Source organism: Rhagoletis zephyria, unplaced genomic scaffold (genome assembly GCF_001687245.7).
Source record: "Rhagoletis zephyria isolate East Lansing unplaced genomic scaffold, Rhagoletis_zephyria_1.1 Rzeph_scaffold_00002, whole genome shotgun sequence".
NCBI classification, from domain to species: domain Eukaryota; kingdom Metazoa; phylum Arthropoda; class Insecta; order Diptera; family Tephritidae; genus Rhagoletis; species Rhagoletis zephyria.
In genome coordinates, this window is record NW_016157086.1 from 1,051,815 (window position 1) to 1,072,154 (window position 20,340).

At 35.7% G+C, this 20,340-nt stretch overlaps 3 protein-coding genes across 4 annotated transcripts; all 3 read right to left on the reverse strand.

Annotated features, from left to right (window-relative positions):
- Nucleotides 1-5,731: 5,731 nt before the first annotated feature.
- On the reverse strand, nucleotides 5,732-8,360 carry Tes (testin LIM domain protein). Its single transcript, XM_017620262.1, has 3 exons — nucleotides 7,858-8,360; nucleotides 6,583-7,722; nucleotides 5,732-6,524 (listed from the first exon to the last, which is right to left on the reverse strand). Exons 1-3 carry the CDS (start codon nucleotides 8,153-8,155, stop codon nucleotides 5,935-5,937), a joined length of 2,028 nt encoding a protein of 675 aa, XP_017475751.1. The 5' UTR covers nucleotides 8,156-8,360; the 3' UTR covers nucleotides 5,732-5,934.
- Nucleotides 8,361-16,096: 7,736 nt separating this feature from the next.
- LOC108363919 (myb-like protein AA) lies at nucleotides 16,097-17,133 on the reverse strand. The gene is made up of 2 exons (XM_017617483.1): nucleotides 16,367-17,133; nucleotides 16,097-16,160 (listed from the first exon to the last, which is right to left on the reverse strand). Exons 1-2 carry the CDS (start codon nucleotides 17,131-17,133, stop codon nucleotides 16,097-16,099), a joined length of 831 nt encoding a protein of 276 aa, XP_017472972.1.
- LOC108366063 (KH domain-containing, RNA-binding, signal transduction-associated protein 3-like) lies at nucleotides 16,753-20,340 on the reverse strand. 2 transcript variants are annotated; one of them, XM_017620376.1, is made up of 7 exons: nucleotides 20,235-20,340; nucleotides 18,978-19,465; nucleotides 18,349-18,473; nucleotides 17,759-18,282; nucleotides 17,570-17,680; nucleotides 17,285-17,499; nucleotides 16,753-17,213 (listed from the first exon to the last, which is right to left on the reverse strand). In XM_017620376.1, exons 2-7 carry the CDS (start codon nucleotides 19,303-19,305, stop codon nucleotides 17,137-17,139), a joined length of 1,380 nt encoding a protein of 459 aa, XP_017475865.1. In that variant the 5' UTR covers nucleotides 19,306-19,465; nucleotides 20,235-20,340; the 3' UTR covers nucleotides 16,753-17,136. The 2 variants fall into 2 exon arrangements, with proteins under 2 accessions (XP_017475865.1, XP_017475930.1); XM_017620441.1 differs by lacking the exon at nucleotides 20,235-20,340 and adding an exon at nucleotides 19,602-20,182 and having other exon boundaries at nucleotides 17,137-17,213.

Genomic DNA, 20,340 nt, shown 5'->3' on the forward strand with positions numbered 1-20,340 from the left:
TTATTTTATTTTATTTTATTTTATTTTATTTCATTTTATTTCATTTCATTTCATTTCATTTAATTTAATTTTATTTTATTTTATTTTATTTTATTAAATTTTGTTTTATTTTATTTTATTTTATTTTATTTTATTTTATTTTATTTCATTTCATTTCATTTCATTTCATTTCATTTCATTTCATTTCATTTCATTTCATTTCATTTCATTTCATTTCATTTCATTTCATTTCATTTCATTTCATTTCATTTCATTTCATTTCATTTCATTTCATTTCATTTCATTTCATTTCATTTCATTTCATTTCATTTCATTTCATTTCATTTCATTTCATTTCATTTCATTTCATTTCATTTCATTTCATTTCATTTCATTTCATTTCATTTCATTTCATTTCATTTCATTTCATTTCATTTCATTTCATTTCATTTCATTTCATTTCATTTCATTTCATTTCATTTCATTTCATTTCATTTCATTTCATTTCATTTCATTTCATTTCATTTCATTTCATTTCATTTCATTTCATTTCATTTCATTTCATTTCATTTCATTTCATTTCATTTCATTTCATTTCATTTCATTTCATTTCATTTCATTTCATTTCATTTCATTTCATTTCATTTCATTTCATTTCATTTCATTTCATTTCATTTCATTTCATTTCATTTCATTTCATTTCATTTCATTTCATTTCATTTCATTTCATTTCATTTCATTTCATTTCATTTCATTTCATTTCATTTCATTTCATTTCATTTCATTTCATTTCATTTCATTTCATTTCATTTCATTTCATTTCATTTCATTTCATTTCATTTCATTTCATTTCATTTCATTTCATTTCATTTCATTTCATTTCATTTCATTTCATTTCATTTCATTTCATTTCATTTCATTTCATTTCATTTCATTTCATTTCATTTCATTTCATTTCATTTCATTTCATTTCATTTCATTTCATTTCATTTCATTTCATTTCATTTCATTTCATTTCATTTCATTTCATTTCATTTCATTTCATTTCATTTCATTTCATTTCATTTCATTTCATTTCATTTCATTTCATTTCATTTCATTTCATTTCATTTCATTTCATTTCATTTCATTTCATTTCATTTCATTTCATTTCATTTCATTTCATTTCATTTCATTTCATTTCATTTCATTTCATTTCATTTCATTTCATTTCATTTCATTTCATTTCATTTCATTTCATTTCATTTCATTTCATTTCATTTCATTTCATTTCATTTCATTTCATTTCATTTCATTTCATTTCATTTCATTTCATTTCATTTCATTTCATTTCATTTCATTTCATTTCATTTCATTTCATTTCATTTCATTTCATTTCATTTCATTTCATTTCATTTCATTTCATTTCATTTCATTTCATTTCATTTCATTTCATTTCATTTCATTTCATTTCATTTCATTTCATTTCATTTCATTTCATTTCATTTCATTTCATTTCATTTCATTTCATTTCATTTCATTTCATTTCATTTCATTTCATTTCATTTCATTTCATTTCATTTCATTTCATTTCATTTCATTTCATTTCATTTCATTTCATTTCATTTCATTTCATTTCATTTCATTTCATTTCATTTCATTTCATTTCATTTCATTTCATTTCATTTCATTTCATTTCATTTCATTTCATTTCATTTCATTTCATTTCATTTCATTTCATTTCATTTCATTTCATTTCATTTCATTTCATTTCATTTCATTTCATTTCATTTCATTTCATTTCATTTCATTTCATTTCATTTCATTTCATTTCATTTCATTTCATTTCATTTCATTTCATTTCATTTCATTTCATTTCATTTCATTTCATTTCATTTCATTTCATTTCATTTCATTTCATTTCATTTCATTTCATTTCATTTCATTTCATTTCATTTCATTTCATTTCATTTCATTTCATTTCATTTCATTTCATTTCATTTCATTTCATTTCATTTCATTTCATTTCATTTCATTTCATTTCATTTCATTTCATTTCATTTCATTTCATTTCATTTCATTTCATTTCATTTCATTTCATTTCATTTCATTTCATTTCATTTCATTTCATTTCATTTCATTTCATTTCATTTCATTTCATTTCATTTCATTTCATTTCATTTCATTTCATTTCATTTCATTTCATTTCATTTCATTTCATTTCATTTCATTTCATTTCATTTCATTTCATTTCATTTCATTTCATTTCATTTCATTTCATTTCATTTCATTTCATTTCATTTCATTTCATTTCATTTCATTTCATTTCATTTCATTTCATTTCATTTCATTTCATTTCATTTCATTTCATTTCATTTCATTTCATTTCATTTCATTTCATTTCATTTCATTTCATTTCATTTCATTTCATTTCATTTCATTTCATTTCATTTCATTTCATTTCATTTCATTTCATTTCATTTCATTTCATTTCATTTCATTTCATTTCATTTCATTTCATTTCATTTCATTTCATTTCATTTCATTTCATTTCATTTCATTTCATTTCATTTCATTTCATTTCATTTCATTTCATTTCATTTCATTTCATTTCATTTCATTTCATTTCATTTCATTTCATTTCATTTCATTTCATTTCATTTCATTTCATTTCATTTCATTTCATTTCATTTCATTTCATTTCATTTCATTTCATTTCATTTCATTTCATTTCATTTCATTTCATTTCATTTCATTTCATTTCATTTCATTTCATTTCATTTCATTTCATTTCATTTCATTTCATTTCATTTCATTTCATTTCATTTCATTTCATTTTATTTTATTTTATTTTATTTTATTTTATTTATTTTATTTTATTTTATTTTATTTTATTTTTTATTGTAATTTCTTGAGATTTATTTCGTTGTATTTTATTTTATGAAATCTTCAATCTTATATTGCTATATTTTACATAATTTTATTCATTTTATTTACTTTGATTTATTTATTTTATTTTGTTTTATTACATTTTATTTTATCGTTTTTTTTATCATTTTATATTATTTTTCATTATTTTATTTATTTTTTATTTTCTTTAATTTATTTCCTTTTTATTTTATTTGATGTCATTTCGTTTTATTATATTGTATTTTATTTTATTGAATTTTATTTATTGATTATTGTTATTACTTTTTTCATTTATTTTTTTTTTTTGTTCTATTTCATTTTATTGAATTTTCTATTACTTTATTTTGTTATACTTTTTTAAATTTTTTAATATTTTATTTATTTTATTTTCATAAATGTATATCTTTTATTATTTTAATTTGTTTCATTACGTCTAACTATATTTATATTTATTTTTAATTTAATTTAATTTTTTTATATTTTATCATTTTATTTTATTTATTTATTTTTAGACTTTTTATTTAATTTTATATTTGTAACTTTATACCTTTTTTATATTGTATTTTAATTTTTCATTTTATTTTGCGTTGTATAACATCATTTTATTTTTCATTACTTTTTAATCAATTTTTGCATTGCACTTCATTTTGTTTTAATTCTTTTTATTAAACTTTTTTTGCTTTTTTATTTTTCAAGATTTTTTTTTAGAAATTAGCGACTCACAGGAATTGTTATTTTAACATCCCTTTTTCCACAAATTGCCTGCTTGGTCATCTTTCCCATCCTGCTCTGGATTTATTAAGCCTACAAACTATAGCAGTCAGATCACAGCTAAGCCAGGATTGACCTCATCTCGCGCGGAAGTCCATATTTATCCTCCTACCAAATAACTTCGTAAAGCAAGCGGTTTAAGCCTTCCAGGTGTAATTCACTATGATTGCGAATGTCCTGTACAATTTCCCCCTAGGCGAAGCGGTGCTTCCTGAGTAACATGCTAACAGAAATCTCTCCGGACAGAAATAAACCAATAGCATAATTTACATTCGGACAAAGGCCTTCAGTTTCCAGTCTTCAACGCTTTAGGGAATCACAAAGATGTTGTTTTAGTAACAGCAGTAGTCAGCGCCTCCAGGACTCTTGTCGATTGTCAACACGTAATTTATCCGACTCGAAGAGACTGAGTTTAGGGAAGCTTAGAGCGTGTGCAGGCGCTGACCTTTAGTTTTCTGGTGTAATGGTAAATATACGACGAGAGGTGTTTAAGTAGCGACTATGGCCTCACGCAGAACATGTAGTTATTGAAATTTTCATCCGCATTGTCGCTGTGTAGTTAATCATCTACCGCCCAATCGCCTTGCAAGTCGCGGATGATGGCCACACCTTAAGGACTGTCAGCATTTAAGTGGCACCAAGCGCTCTCGTGCTTTGTGCCGGTTGCCAGTTCATCCTCCAATCCTTGTTGTCAAGTTCAACTAACGGGAGGCCTGGGAAGTGTGCCATTCCGACTGGATTGGACCAGAGGGAGAGTGGTGCTAGTTGAGTGGGATTAAGCTAACATGTGAAGAGGACACTCATTGGGGATATTGGGGTCGAGTCTCGACAGGTAGCTGTTGAGGCGACTACAATATCCAGACCGTAAGTGGGCCGGGGTAAGGCGGGTCTCTCTTGGCAGTTGAAGCTCCGTCTCTTCTACGGGTGGTGATTGGGCTCCAGTTACGGCATTCATAGGTCGAGAATCAAGGTAAGTGGTGATCGATTCCCTATGAATGCCGTTGATCGCTCGTCGTAACGTAGCCAGGTCCAGTGGTTGGTCGATATATGTCTGTACCGCGTCCTTATAAATGAATAGGTGCCCCCTGATGTGTCGGCGAAGGCTCCTCCCCTAGCAAAGGTCTGTTAGGGTGTTCGCTTCTGTGGCACCCCACCAGAAACTACTTACAGAGCATTATGATATGCTCCCTTACGGAAAGCATTTGGACCTCGCTGTGTAGGTGGTGCTCAGGCGACATCAGAAGGCGGAGAAGGAGACCAGGCTATCAAAGGGTACCCAAAAAAAAAAAATTTTTAAGGTCCTTCAGGCGAGGATTGCCGGGATCAACCTGGCGTAGGTGGTCACGCTCATTTGCTAGAACAGCTGCTTTTGCCGGGAAATTTGGGCAGACTTCCGCGATGTTGTATGAAGCGAGCCCCTGCGGCAGTGACTACCCTGCCGAACTGGCGTGTATGTCTGTGGGTATAAGAAAGGCTGGCGAGCTGCTGCAGCTGCCCACAATCCTGGTGGGGGCGTGGTCGTTCATGGTGCAAAGTGTCGAATCGTCTATCTGCTCAGCCAATAGGTTTCCCCAACACACATTTGCCAGGCTTGATTGCGAACGATCGTGGTAGGCGTTGAAGACACCTACTACCATTCGGTTTTCACCTCCTCCGGCTGTCTTGGGAATGCTGTGGTCTGACCTCTTTCGTCCAGATGGTGAAAAGGTTTGCAGAGGATTTCTTAGGGGTGAGGGTTAGGGTCCTTGCAGTGAAAAAAAAAACAAGAAAGTTGGGGGAGGTAACCGTTTACTTTCGACCACAAGTCATTAATTTCATTTCTGGACGCCATTATCGAGATATCGTCAGCACAAAAGATGATGGAGACTCCCTCTGGTGGTCATCCTCTAAAATCAGGAAAGTCACGGAGTGGTACTCCGTTCTTACTTCTTGATTTTCAATTCTGGTATCTGGCGGACCTGTACAATGTACAGGTTCAGTGAATAAACATTTAATGCGCGCTGGCAAAGACAGCAATTTAAAGCAATTTAAATTTTACTTCGTTAAAGTACTGACCTTTAAACCCCTACACACATATGTAAAACTTCAGGCTCACATTTAAAAAGTGTATAAGTTTATTTCGTGACACCTCAAAGCGTGCAAATACAATAAGTAAACTGGCATACTTTTGAAAAAATACAGTATATAAAAATATTTATGTATATTATGCATTTTTAAATAGGAATTATGTCATTGTTCGTCTTGTGCTAAATACTTATGTTATAGTAAATACTAAGTTCTATATCAAACATTGTTTCATATAATACTTCTAACACATGCTGGGCTGCAAAAAGGCATTCTCTGTTTCACGCAAAAGCGACCACCGATCAACGATTTGCCACAATCAACACCTGCACAAATAAAGCAGTTGCTGTGCCAATGCACATCACCCCAAGCAACACCTTGATCGGTAGGTTCGATTTGCCGATTGCAACGTTCGCAAGTGGCCGCAAAAAAATCGTTGTAACATTTCAAGCATAACGGCATATTAGTCTTTTCGTCTGGTATGTACTGTTGCCCAGCCAGCGGTGTGTCACAGTGATAGCAGCAAAAATGTTTAATATGAAAAGTAGCACCTTCGGCGGCAGTGTACTCTTTTGTGAAGATTAATTCATCGCAAGCCTTGCAACGCGGTATCTTCAAATTAATAGCTAAATCACGACCGCAATAAACTTGGCCACCGTGAAAGAAATACACCAAATCCGCCAACAGCTCACGGCATGTATAGCATTTGAAACACTCGGGGTGCCAGGCTATTTCTTTACCAGCACGTTCTGCTTTTACAGCGACATCACCAAGTGCTATGGGCTTGGCGCAATCACGACATTTCACAACTGGTGGAGGTTCTGCAATATAATAAAGAAGATAGAAGGATATTTTCTAAGTATTTTTGTATTTACATACCTTTTGCTACATTGTTAGCAATGCGTATTTGTTGAAAGGCACTTGGTAAACCCCCTGCCACCGTGTCAACGCTACCCACCGGTGTTGAGGCCTTAGAACCAAAGCCTGAATCGTTACTGTTGGAACCACTAAGTCCCGGCTTTCCTAAACCAGTATCTATGGGACTTGTATACATAATAGCAGGGCTGTTTGGCAGTTGAGATACAAAACTACTGAGCTCCTCGGCTACTGGTTTGTTCACTAGCACCTCCTCTCTGAGCTCCTGTATGGGGCCTAAGACGCGACACTCGGCGAATTTTATATCATTTTGTTTTAATGTGTCATAAAGTGCATCATAAAATGGGCTATTCAGTAAGGCACTTTGCACCGCCTTTACATTGACACCTATGTCTTTAAGCTTCTGCTTTGTGGCTGAACTCAAAATTGACGCATTCATGAAATCTGGCAACATATGCGCTTGTGAAATTACTACAGGTAAAGTGGCCAAGCCTTTACTTTTATTTTCCATGGCCTTTTTAAGTGGTTCGGAATGAAGTATTTGAGCGAAAACAGTATCTTTATCGTAATCAACATTTACTGGCAACCCACATACACTTGCCAAATTGCATAGAGTGCCGAATTTAAGTTTCCTTGCGGGCGTTTCCTGCCGCATTTGAGCGCTATAACGTGCATGAGCCAGACTTTTGACCGGTACCGGTGAGTGGAAGGATATTTCACTTGTTTCGCTACTTAGGGCAGCATTTAATGGTATTTGTTGAATGTTCATTGGCAGTGTGTATGCATCCATGTTAGAAATATTTTGTTGTTGCGGTGTTATATATTCAACAAAACCGATGCCCATATTACCGATGCGTACAACGACTCCCTGGCCAACGCAATTTTCTCTAATCTTCACTACATATTGCTGTAGTTGTGCGGCTTCGGCTTCGCTCAGATTGTCACATAGTGCAGCATTCAGATCATGTGGCGGCACTTGGAATTCCAATTGTTGCTTACGTTTTTGAGCAGCATCACTGCCCACAACTGGCACTTTGGTAGCACCCAATTTTTCCATATAATCGGAAACAACATCTGGCGTGGTGTTCGGTGGCACCCAATCTACTTGTACGGGTTGGCTTGCAAGCGCTTTAATCTTAATGACTGCGAATGAAAGAAATATCTAATGTTAATTAAAGACGCTAACTTAACATTTCCTTACTATAATTTACATACACACTTTATATACATTAGTATACTCATATATGATTGAGAATGCAGATAACATCGACTACTTACAAGCTGGTTTTGAACAGATTTGTCCCAAAATTTCAAACTGTGCCCATGATGACAGGTCATCATCCACACATTTGTGCTGATCCTTACGACATTTGCAATTACGGCATACTTTACGCCAAAAATGCAAATCCAACCCAGGGCATTTATCTCCACATTCTCCACAGGGCGCACCAGCACCCACTTCGTGACTCAACTTTGTGGAGCGTTGCAAATTCTCACGGCGGCTTTCTAATTTCGATAGCCATTCCGGCGCAACAGGCTCCTCCACGCAGTTCTCACTGTTGCCACGTACACTCATTTTTCTGTCCGCCCTGTTGCTGCTTTGTTTAATCCTTGGGAGTAGTTTGAGTTTATATGTACATACATATGTATTTACTCTGATGAAGTCATGGCTTTCGCTCAACTGGTACAAAACGGTACAAGGCACAAATAACTATTTTTATTTTAAATTTAAAGTTAGTTTTTAGACACTTTTCGGTTGGATTTTTAAATATTTTAAAATTAATTTACAAGGAATTCTAAAAAAGTCCTTTCGAACAAATTGCAAACAATTTTGTATTTCACCACCCCCACAGCTATCATCAGCGTTCGGATGTCGCTCCGATCGCAGTAGATCTACTCCTATTTGTTTTATAAATTTACAATCTAGTCCGCTAAAATATGCTTCGATTTTTTTCCTTTTTTCGATTCACATTAATTTAGGGAGAGGGTTAGGCTCCTAGCAGTGAAGAAGCGAGAAAGCTCGGAGAGATATCCGTTTACTTTCGAACACAAGTCATCAATTCATTCCCAGTCGCCATTATCGAACAACCGTCAGCATAGGAGACAATCGAGACTCCCTCTGGTGTTTGAGGGCGATTTGAAATGTAGTAGTTAAACAGTAATGAGGAAAGGACACCACCTTGTGGAACCCCCTGTTTTAGTTTTCTAGGTTTACTCGATTTGTCTCTAAACATAACTGACGAGTTTTGACCACTTAGATAATTCGCCGACGACCATTTGAGCCTCTGTGGGAGAGAAGAGGCCTCTATGTCTTATAGCAGCGTGGAGTGGCTGACGGTGTCAAACGCCTTTGACAGGTCCAACGCTACTAGAATAGTTCTCTCACAGGGACGGTTGCGGTGAACTGCCGGCTAAAATAGCTCACGCATCGCTCTGGGTCTGAAGAAGCATGGTCACCGAAAGAAATTTCGACCCTGTTACCCTGCTTCGTCGGATTGGACAGTAACCTCACGGTTGACACCAGCGGCAAAATTTCAAGTTTTCAGATGCTCTTCCCACTTTTTCCGTTTATGTACGTTCACAAGCTGCCGAATCTCCGCGTTGATATCCCTGATACGGGGATTTCCGGTATCGGCCTGACGAAGGTTGTCACGCTCATCGGCTAAAACAGCCGGTTCAGCAGGAAAGTTTGAACGGAGGTCCGTAAAGCATCCTGGCAGTACGAAGCGAGCTGCAGCAGCAGTGCTAACCCTGCGGAACTTACGTTCACCAATGTAGATGTCCCTCGAAAGCAAAGTCGGTTGGTTTATCGATCGAGATGACTATGGGTAGATGGTTTAATGCCAAAGTCTACATAGGTCGCCATGATACGCTGTTTATGAGACCAGCGCTCACTATTATTGTCTGGCGTGCTGCAGCAGCTGCCCATTATCCCGGTAGGTGCGTCGTCATTCATTGTGCCGAGTGTCGAATCGTCTATCTGCTCAGCCAAGTCTGTTGCCCTACGCTCGTTTGACAGGCTTAAATGCCAAAGATCGTGGTGCGAATTAAAGTCACCAACTACCATACGGTTTTCACCTCTGAGGAGCGCACCTATATCAGGGTGATATCCTGTCTGGCAGCTGGTGACACGTTTAATTGCTGTGCAGCTTCGTCTCTTGGGCAGCAGCTATCAATATACCATGCGTTCCAATGAAGACGGTTATCTCCTCGATCTTGCTCTGAAGCCCGTTACAGTTAAATTGAAGGAGCTTCATGTACTTCGGGAGACGTGTTGTTATGCGGGGTGTGAGGGATGTGTGTTGCCTTGCCGACATTGGCTGTGTGCGTGGCTGTGGAGGATGCCGCCCTGTGGTACTAGTGGGTGGTGTCGCATTTTGGATTGGCGAACGAGCAGCGCAACACGGACCCTCGAACTTCCTCGTCCAATCTCGCGTGATGCGCAGACCTGAACATGCCCTAAAGTGGCACCAGCCAAGGCAGATGTTGCACTTGACTGTCGTGGTTGGCGGCGGCATGTGGGTGGTAGTGCGGTTGTGTCTGTTGTGTGATCTGTCGTGGTTGTGGTGTGGTCTATTGTGTTGTTGTGTTGTGGTGCTGTGGTGTTTGTGTTGAGCTGCTCAGTTGGACTGGTGTCAGCCGTGAAGACTGCTCTTTTTGAGCAGCATGGGGCCACAAATGATGAGGTCCACGCACCTCGGATGAGTTCGTAGGCCTGAGCAGACTCTGAGGTGACTCCACCCGTCGCAAGAATTGCACTTGAATGAGGTGGAGTTGTGGTGTAGTCGTCTCTGGCATACACAGAAGGTGTTTCTGGCCTTGGGTTTGACTCGATGCCAGCCCTGAGCAGAAGAATACGTAGCAAATGTAGCCCTATGGACGAACAACTTCTGAGATACTAAATATGAAAAATATGCTCACAACGAGTACGGTATCGATTTCAAATAAAATATGGTAGCAAATGGTAAGTTCGGACCGGAGACGGAATAAGGCCTATCACTACCGAATATTAGTTGCGATCCCGTACAAGTCCGGACTAGTCAGAATTACTGGAAGGAATCAGATTTTACTGGAAAGCGATCCCGTACTCGGTTCTCTGACTATTGAGAGGACAAAAAAGAGAGTGAAAAAGGTCCTCTCTCTGTCAAAAGTTACCAATTTTAGTCCGAAGATTTTTTGCTGGTAAATTCTGGTAAATGTGTCAAACGATGAGCTGTAGTGTGTTTGGCAACCAAATTGTAAACAAAAGAAAAAGTTCACTCTGCTAATTCATGTTGAAAAGTATTTAATTACTTGATCAAGTTGATTCTAATGAATTTTGAAGTATTTTTGGTTATTTACATGTGCTAGCTGAGTGTGTTTACATAAGAAATAAGCAAATATTTACAACCAAAATTTGGAGGTTATGTTAAAGTTGACTGAAGTCCAATTATTTACTTCCTTTTTTCATAAAAAAATCGCTCGTGTTTATAAATTTTTAAATTTAACAAACTAATTTATTCAAATTATTGTAGACAAAAATGCAACCATGCGCCACAACCACATGTTTTTCCTGTTTGCAAATTCTTGCTGGCAAAATTTTTTCCAGCAAGAATTTGCAACTTCTCTCCAAGAGAACTGTCACTTTGCTCTCACAATTTTTGAGTGTTGGATAATTTTTTGGTCTGCACGAACGCGATTTGGGCAAAAATCGTGATAATTCGTACAAATTCGTACAAATTTTTTGCTCGACGAACAAACCTAATTTGGTTGCCAAACACACTACAGCTGATCGTTTGACACATTTACCAGAATTTACCAGCAAAAAATTCTCGGACTAAAACTGGTAACTTCTGACAGAGAGAGAACCGTATTTACTATCTTTTTTTGTCCTCTCAATAGTCAGAGAACCGAGTACGGGATCGATTTCCAGTAAAATCTGACTGATTCTGACTAGTCCGGACTCGTACGGGATCGCAACTAAAATCTTGAAAAGTGTCAAACTCAACTGAATTTGAATTAACGGAAATTAAAGAAGTAAAAAAGTGAATTGAAGGTGGAAGGAGGCAAAAAATAATTGATATAGTAAGTGTTTATTGTGCTTGTGCTTGTGTGAATGTGTTTTGTACATAAATTTTATTCTTATTTGGAATAAAAATTTGGTTTTTTGCGTTCCTTTACTTTTCCTATTATTCTCTTTTAGTGAGCGCATTTTGCTTACGCTCTTGCATTTTGACATTTTTCAGGTTTTAGTCCGAAAAGATAAACCGACTGTTAAAGTCGGTTACGGTACAATGGCAAAGTTGTACGGCAACCTGGACATCTGAGACACAACACAGTCGAGGTGACTATTTTTGCTTATAGACAGGCCGGGTAGGAAATGAAAACCCAAAGCAAAGAACATTCAGATCAGATTTTTGACTTTAAATATTAAAAGTAAAAGAAATTAATATTAAAATTATAATAGAAATAGAACTAAATTTGACAGTTTTGAGTAAAATGTAAACAAAGTTGAGGAACAAATGCACAATACTACCAAATCTCGAATTAAAAAAAAAAAAAATAGGATCGATAGAGACCATTGAGGTGAACATAACGGTATATTTATTTTTTTTGGGAAACAACAACTACAACAATTATTAAAGGTCAAAGTTCAAATTAAGCATTTTCTCAAATTAATATTTCTCGAAAACCTCTTCAAGGAATTGGACAATTTTGATGTCATTTGATAGAGAATTTAATTCTCTTTACATATTTATACATATACCTTTTTATAGTTTTCACGAAAATGGAATTAATGTGGAAAAAAGGTATACAGGGTTTTTGTGTATAAACACCTTTCTCCGTAGGCGGCCTTCGGCCGCACTTATGGATTATAACCCTCACAAAGTAGAATTCTCTTTCTGTGTTGTGAAGAAAAGGCGCTGAACACCTTTTGCAGAGAACACCTTTCTGCGTAAGCGCTAAATAAATATGTATACAAATTAAAGAGAATTAAATTCTCTATCAAATGATATCAAAATTGTCCAATTCCTTGAAGAGGTTTTCGAGAAATATTAATTTGAGAAAATGCTTAATTTGAACTTTGACCTTTAATAATTGTTGTAGTTGTTGTTTCCCAAAAAAAAAAAATACATCGTTACACTCACCTCAATGATCTCTATCGATCCCCGTATGAATTTTTTTAATTCGAGATTTGGTAGTATTGTGCATTTATGCCCCTCAAGTCGCTCGCCGGCAGCACTTGGGGCAAAGACAAAGAAACGTTGCTGGCAACATACAAGGCATTGCCGCTTTTAAATTATGTACCACCAGTTTGGACGCCTTGGACTAGTTGGACGAAGCTACAGACTTGTCAGAACGCCGCACTCCGGACAGCGACCGGGTTCCTTCTGATGTCGCCTGAGCACCAACTACACAGCGAGGCCCAAGTGCTCCCCGTAAGGTAGCAGAACAAAATGCTTTGTAAGCAGTTTCTGGTTGGGTGCCACAGAAGTGAACACCCTAACAGACCACTGCTAGATAAGGAGCCACCGCCCAGGCACGTTAAGGGGCACCTATACGTGTAAAATAGGCGAGCCTTAGGAGTACCGCTACAACAACAGCAACAAGAACAATTTAAAAAAGTAATCTCAACTCCGAAAACACATATACAAAGGGCTTGTTCGAGTTGCAACCATAACCGCAGTACTGCGCGAATCATTAACGGATTTCTAACAACGTATTATCAGTTGGGCACCTTGTAAACTTTCATCACTGCTGCAGTATTGCCGCTTTTATTACACGCCTCGAACAGGCCCATACTCCCAGTTTTCTAAGCACAAAAAAAAAAATAGAAAACATATGTTGTACATTTTTTGTATTAATTAATGTATTTTTTTTATTGTATACCATTTATTTTTCGTAGAGTAATTATTATTAATTGCACAGTGCAGCACGTTTACAGAAAAGAAGGCGTCATTCAAGAAACGAGACTCATGTAAAAGCCATCCAAAATAGAGTGCAATACGTTTGTTTGGCCTTCTTCAGCGTTAAATCCCAATTCATTGCGAAAGTTTATAAATTTTTAAACCAAACACTGCTGCAATCATCGTAAGTAGTATTTAGTTTTTTTCATAGATTTTTTTTATTAATCCATATAGCGATTATCGTTTTTATTATTTTTTCCATTATATATACTGTATGCGTATGTATTATTTATTCATATTTTCAAAATCGATTTAACGACTGCTTGGTTTAATTTTATATTCTTAAAGTTTATACGTGTTACAATATTTTTTTATAATTTTATATTTGCTTGTAAGTATCATATTAGTTAATAACTTTATGCTTTATTAAGATTTCGTTACAAACTATATTTATGTGTATTGTATATTAATGTGTGGTTGTTTTTTTATTGTTTCCAACAATTTTCGTAATTTTATTTATTTATGTATGTATGTATTTTTTAGAAAAGTAATCATTGTCCCTCACTTTTTGCAAAAACAAAAACTTGTTTTCTTATTTTTATTTAACATAGTCAAGTCTAAGGAAATTTGCCAATTCTATTTAGGCGATGGATATTGGCATTCGCCAAAACGCGTTTCGTTTTCTTTCCTTTCCTTTAATTTTTTCATGAACAAATTTTCAAATGTTTGCTGACATAAATTCTAAATGCAATAAGCTCCAATAATATTCTTTTAATTAAATATATTTTTGCATATATAGGCATTTTCCTCAGTGCTAAGTCACATTTTTTTTTAAACAATTTTGGGTATTCATTCATACAAGCAGCATTGCGACTGAAATCATAAAATCAAAATAGTAATGTCAACTAAAATAAAAAAAAGACTAACTAACACCAGCTGTTAGATTACAACTTTACAAGCGGAGAAACTAAAGAACGGAAATCCACTTAATATTCTAATAACAAATCTATAATGTATTGCCCCTATATGCAGTCTGATTTCGAGCCGATTTAGTTTAAGCGTACAGTGTTGGGCTGAAATTATTTTTAAGTTAACCACGGCTAAATTAGGACTGAAAAAATTAACTCTACTTAAGCTATGATTTTTTTGATAATTTTGAATTTCTCTAGAGGAGACATAAATGACTCCAATAATGCTCACCTGCCCTGTTGAAAAGAATTTTGCGTTGCCTGCATGGGCGAGCTCACGCTCTAGATGAATACCCAAATATCTTTTGATTCTATACTTTTAATGATAAACATTTAGTTAATTTTGTTATTTAACAAAAAAAAAACTTAAACTGTGTCTTTATAAAACATATGTGTTACCATCCATCCTTCTGCGAAAACAATGTGTAAATCAGTATTCAGTTCATTCATTGCATATGTATAAGTATGTCCTTTGTGTACATCCATATTTTTGCATGTTTTTAAATGTCTTCCATAATTTTATCTTGTATTAGCCATTGTAGATTATTTATTCGTGTATTTTTGTTTTGGTTTTTTTCTTTTTAATGCCATTATATGTAGTATTTTACTTTTAGCTACTAATTTGCAATTTGAGCTTAAAATATGTAATAAATAGGCTTTTAACACATACAATTTCTGATTTTTTTTTTTTATCTCATTGTTAAGTTTTTCCCATTTAATTATTTGAAAAACTCTTGAAAGTATCTGTTTGCATGTTTCACATCATCTTTGATTTCTTCACCGCAAGCGCTATACTCTTTTGTTAAACCTTTCTAGTAATAAGTTTTTTTTTATTTGTAATATTTAGCATATTTCTTTTGTTGCAATCAGTTTCATTAAGAATATAAATATATAAATATCATTTTTTATGAGAGCTTATTTTTTAAATCTGCTTCCTATGCATAATCCCGGGGACATCTACATATGTATGCATGTGTCTGTATGTAAATACAATTTATGTATGCAAGTGGGCTTGATTTTACGTCATGTTTTGTTTTTCCTCTTTCTATTTATTACAACTTCTTAAACTTTCCCTATTTCGTTGATTTGCACATATGAATCTATATATACTTGATATCGCTGATCAATGCTGAAAGTATATTATTTAGCCTTTTTGTTTTTATTTCACCACTGGTATGGTGTATCATCTGCAGCATGCATATGTATGTATATGTTATCGGTCAAACCCGATCTTAGGACAAACTGGTTTTGCTTAGAGCAGGCGCCACAGTATTTTTGAGCAGAACTTCTTTCCGCGTAAGCAGCCTTCGGCCGCGCTTCAAAAAAATAACCCTCATTAGTCCAACTCCAACTACGCAGTCCAGAATATTGTTGCGTCCAACTTGATTCCGCGTTGGATGGATGTATCGGATCTAGTTAGAACTAGTTTAGCCTAGGAAAAACTAGTTTATCCTAAGATCGGGTTTGGCCGGTAACATATATATGTTAACAGCTCTGTTAAAGCGCCTATGTGTACACGTATGTATTTGAATGCGACCGAATGCAACCAACGAAATTATTGTGAATATTATTAATGCAGCTGTAGGTTCCTCCGCTGTTGTTGTGGGTAACGATCAAAACATTCCTTATTCCAACACTGCTACCTTTAAAGTTTAAATAAATTTAGAAGAGTTGCACCGGCACAAATGGTGGCAATTCACCAATGTGCAGCGGTGGATTTGCTGGTCTGTAAGTAAACAGATGCAGATAAAGAAATTAATATAATTATAAAAACTTGCTATACAACAGCATAGCTACAGAGTTTGAAAGGCAGTGCGTTAATGAAATGCTGTTGCACGTAAAATGTGTGAATGTGCATACATGTGAATATACATATGTATATATGCATTGCCAGTTAGCAATCCTACACACAAACACTACAACTTCTAGTACCTTACAAAGAACATGCTGGTTGCTGACAAAGCTGGACCATTAATTTTACTACTGTTGTTGGCAATAGCAGTCGTGTGCTGCTGCTGTTTATGTTGTGGCTGTGCCTGCGCCTTCAGTGGTGGTGTAGCGCCCATTGTTGATGTAGTTGGTGCGCCATTCATATGAAGTTGTGTGTGAGGTGCGGCTGAAGAGTATGTTTGCTGTGTTTGTTTTTGTTGCAGATTATTGGTGGAAATGTTGGGAACGACGTTATTAGTTAGGTTACGATTAAGATTATTGTTGTTGTTGTTATTATGAGCATAAGAGTGTGATTGACGTGATGGCGGTGGGAGGGTTTGTTGATGCCGCTGTTGCTGCGGTGTGTGTTGTTGTAGCGTATTCGCTGTCTGCTGATGTTGGTGTGGCAACAGGTATGCATGATTATTTTTCGAGTTCGAATTTAATTGCTGTGGCATGGTGAGCCCCAAGCCAGATACAGAATTTAAAAGTTTTCCAACGGAATTCGCACTCCCTCCGCCGCCGCCAGCATTCAAGCCGGGCGAGGCTTGGTAGTGTGGTAGGCTAGAGTTATGCTGATTGTTATTAATCAGGGATTGTAAGGGTGGAGCGGTGGATTTGTTGTTGTTGCTGTTATTGTAATAATTGTTGCTACTGTTCGTAATACTCTGACTGACTTTGGCGGTTGGGGGAGTGTTGGTGGTGACTGCTGTGGCTGTAGTAATGTGCGACGCAACAATACTTGCATTTGTGTGTGGTCTGGCGAACATATTTCACCTGTTAACGTGACTTCGATTATGACTCGGATTTATGCCAGTGTTGTGATTTGAATGCATGGCCGAAGCACCACCTGGAAAATGGAAAATAGATTAGGATGACAAAAAAAATAGCATTTTTCAATCGATTTAGTATGCTACGCACCACCAAAATTCGAAGAGTTGGGATAATAGTCGCGTCTATTGTAGTCGGTTTCATATTCGGAAACATCGTAGGGTCCACGCGGTGCCATGTTTGCTGTTCCTATACCGGTACTACTTGGCACATGCCCAGCATGTGTGTGAGTAGTAGGTCCATGTCCATAGGGGTATGCATCGTAAGAGGGTTGTTCATATGAGATTGGATCTTCATAGCCGCGTCTACAATGAGTTCGAATAAAGTCATTAACAAAGAAAGGCACTCGCAAAGTGTTTATGTAAGAGAACCAACCCATAAGTTTCCTCCATGGCTGTTCGTGCCTTCTCCAAAATTGAGAGTACCTTTTGTTTAGGTGCAACAGCATTCTTACTGAATGGCAAAGTTTGTGAAGGTTGTGGTGTCCTTTTATCAAATATATATAAATATTTGTATACATGAATGAACTCTCACTACTTTCGGCAATCCATTTAATTAACTTACCTGTATCCATGGTGTGGTGCACCTTTACCCATGCCGATATTACTGCTACCTCCTACGGATGCTAATGAACCACCACCCAAAACGCCACTCCCACCAACACCAACTCCAGCGCCGCCTCCACCTCCTCCAACACCACCTACACTACTGCTAGTTTGCTGATGTGACATTTTCTTATAAGTCGACTTGGTTACATCATCAGAAATGCCTGTATTGTCCATTAATTCTCGTAGCTGCTCTTGTCGTATAACATCGTTACTATCAGGTATTAAGTACTTTCGGAGCTCTGCCATTGCATAAGCAATACGCGCATAAGCTTCAGCCGGTGGAGCAATTGTAGAGATTTCCACATGCAAATCACTGTTCAAATGTGCATATTTCGGATCTTTCGATGAACGCAATTCCTCCTCCTTCGCACGATCGCGCATCGAATTTCGGCCCAGCACCGTCATTTTGCAGAGCGTCTCTTCTTGCAGACGACGTAGTGAATTTCCTTTTGGTCCCAATAGTTTGCCAACAAAATTAAACTGAAATAAAATGTATATACATAGGTATTAATATGGCATTGAAAAGCAATCCGAAACTTAAATTACCTTGGGATGTTCCCTAATTGGTACTAACACTTTTTGTGAAACACGCAAAGGTTTTTCTCTGTAAATATCCGCATATTTTTGTTCCCGCGGCGGTATGCGACCCATAGATTGGACTTTTTCGATTTCTGGAAAAAGTTAAATTAAATTAAACAATGTTCGTAATTAAGTAAAGTACCTACCTAAGTGTGTATTATGAACTTATTGCTATTTATTAATAGTATCGTCATAAGTATGTAGTAATTTATATTAAATATGTATTTTGAGGGTTTTTAATAGATATTCTACATATGAAACTCGTTAGAAGTGTAGACATGTAGGTAGTTGTGTTATAAAATTATAAAAAATAAATAATTATTTAGCACGAAAAATAAAGAGAATTAAATTAAATACAAATACGAATGTACAAATAAAATACATAAGTAAAAAATTTAAATAAAAACTTTTGAAAAAGAAAATATCTGAGAGAGAACGAATGAAGAAAATGTTTGCTATATTAGTGGTATTACTACGATAGCAGAAACAATTCTTTAATTTTTAATCAAAGCCAATTAACAAACACAAACACTCAAAGATATAAAATATACATTTAAATTGTATTTTAAAAAATCGATGCTACCGCTAAGACTCACCACAATCCAGTAATTTTTCAGCAATTGGAAACTTTCTATCCATACGATTTTTTTCCGCCATACAATCCCGAATGTATTCGTTGGCCTTATCATTCAACTGGCCGCCATCGCCTCCTATAATGCCGCCACCACCGCCCACCATTCCCATACCGCCAGCTACACCACCTCCAACTACAACACCACCTACATGATGGTGTAGATCATGATTTGAGTTATCACCGTTGTGAGGATCGACTCCAGGCACGCAACCACCTTTGCGTTGCTTGCCATAGTCATCGTCGTCGTTGTATGCTGCATAGTCACCGTTGCCGTCGTAGACGTCAGTCATCTTGCAACCGGACAACAACAAATGTTCGCGCCGCACACACTGCAACGTGTGGAAAGCAGCAGCTCCAAAAGCAGTTATCAATTCACAAAACGGTAATAAACGTAACAGCAACTACGACACAATCAGCCAAGTGAAGGGAAAACCTAATACGAAAGTAAATCTGGAAAATGCATAAATTGGAAAATAAATTAATACTTATAAGATTTTGGATCATAAATGCACTCAATTTAATACGTATATGTACATATGTAGACTTGTATTAACAAGTCTAAGCAACAACGAAGAAATATATATACATTTATGTATGTAGATATCTATGTATATAGAGATTTCTATTCGTTTTCCTGTTTCCGGCCAACGATTTTCTTCACCACAAATCGAAAATTTACTTATTTTACTACGCTGTGTAGCATTCAATGGACTTTTTTTCGTAAAATGTCCATCACTTTCACCCTTGGTGTATAGAAAAAAGTTGTATATTGCAGTAGCATATCAATCTATTCAACTATGCATGCCAATCCGACGAGTAGCGATGCAATTAACGGTGCCGTTAACACGACTGACTTTATTTCGGTGTTGCAGTTACACTTATAATGATTTTAACAATTTTTGTTTAGTGAAAAGAAATTGTTTTTATAAATTTGCATCTAGATAAACGTAAATATCAGTATTTTCATTTTATTATCCACCGATACGGAGTAATGAAAAACCGAGTACCCACTACCACTAATGCAGTCACTTTCTCACAACACCAACATCCACATATATTTTTTCTATGCATGCAATTGCAGACATCAGCAAGATGCAATGCAATCTTGACCGAGCTCTTTATTTACAAATTCCCTGGTTATTATTTACATTTGCGTTTACACTTATACATATATATTTAAAGCACGCACTAAAGAAGGTTTTTTCACATCGCTTATTACCTTTAACAAAAAATAATAACTATTAATTGTCGGAAAATGCAACGTCCGACGACTTTTCCGATTCGCCGCTTCGATTTTTCCAACAATGAGCAAACTGATGAATGTA

What these genes read in the sequence shown, in the direction of transcription:
- Tes (XM_017620262.1), bottom strand. Translation starts at nt 8,155, where the DNA reads ATGAGTGTACGTGGCAACAGTGAGAACTGCGTGGAGGAGCCTGTTGCG. An exon ending in AATCTGTTCAAAACCAGCTT is followed by an intron (nt 7,723 to 7,857) that starts GTAAGTAGTCGA and finishes TTTCATTCGCAG; the next exon opens with TCATTAAGATTAAAGCGCTT. An exon ending in TGCTAACAATGTAGCAAAAG is followed by an intron (nt 6,525 to 6,582) that starts GTATGTAAATAC and finishes ATTATATTGCAG; the next exon opens with AACCTCCACCAGTTGTGAAA.
- LOC108363919 (XM_017617483.1), bottom strand. Translation starts at nt 17,133, where the DNA reads ATGTTCGCCAGACCACACACAAATGCAAGTATTGTTGCGTCGCACATT. An exon ending in ACCAGCATGTTCTTTGTAAG is followed by an intron (nt 16,161 to 16,366) that starts GTACTAGAAGTT and finishes GTTTACTTACAG; the next exon opens with ACCAGCAAATCCACCGCTGC.
- LOC108366063 (XM_017620376.1), bottom strand. Translation starts at nt 19,305, where the DNA reads ATGACTGACGTCTACGACGGCAACGGTGACTATGCAGCATACAACGAC. An exon ending in CAATTAGGGAACATCCCAAG is followed by an intron (nt 18,283 to 18,348) that starts GTAATTTAAGTT and finishes ATTTTATTTCAG; the next exon opens with TTTAATTTTGTTGGCAAACT. An exon ending in CAACTCTTCGAATTTTGGTG is followed by an intron (nt 17,214 to 17,284) that starts GTGCGTAGCATA and finishes TCCATTTTCCAG; the next exon opens with GTGGTGCTTCGGCCATGCAT.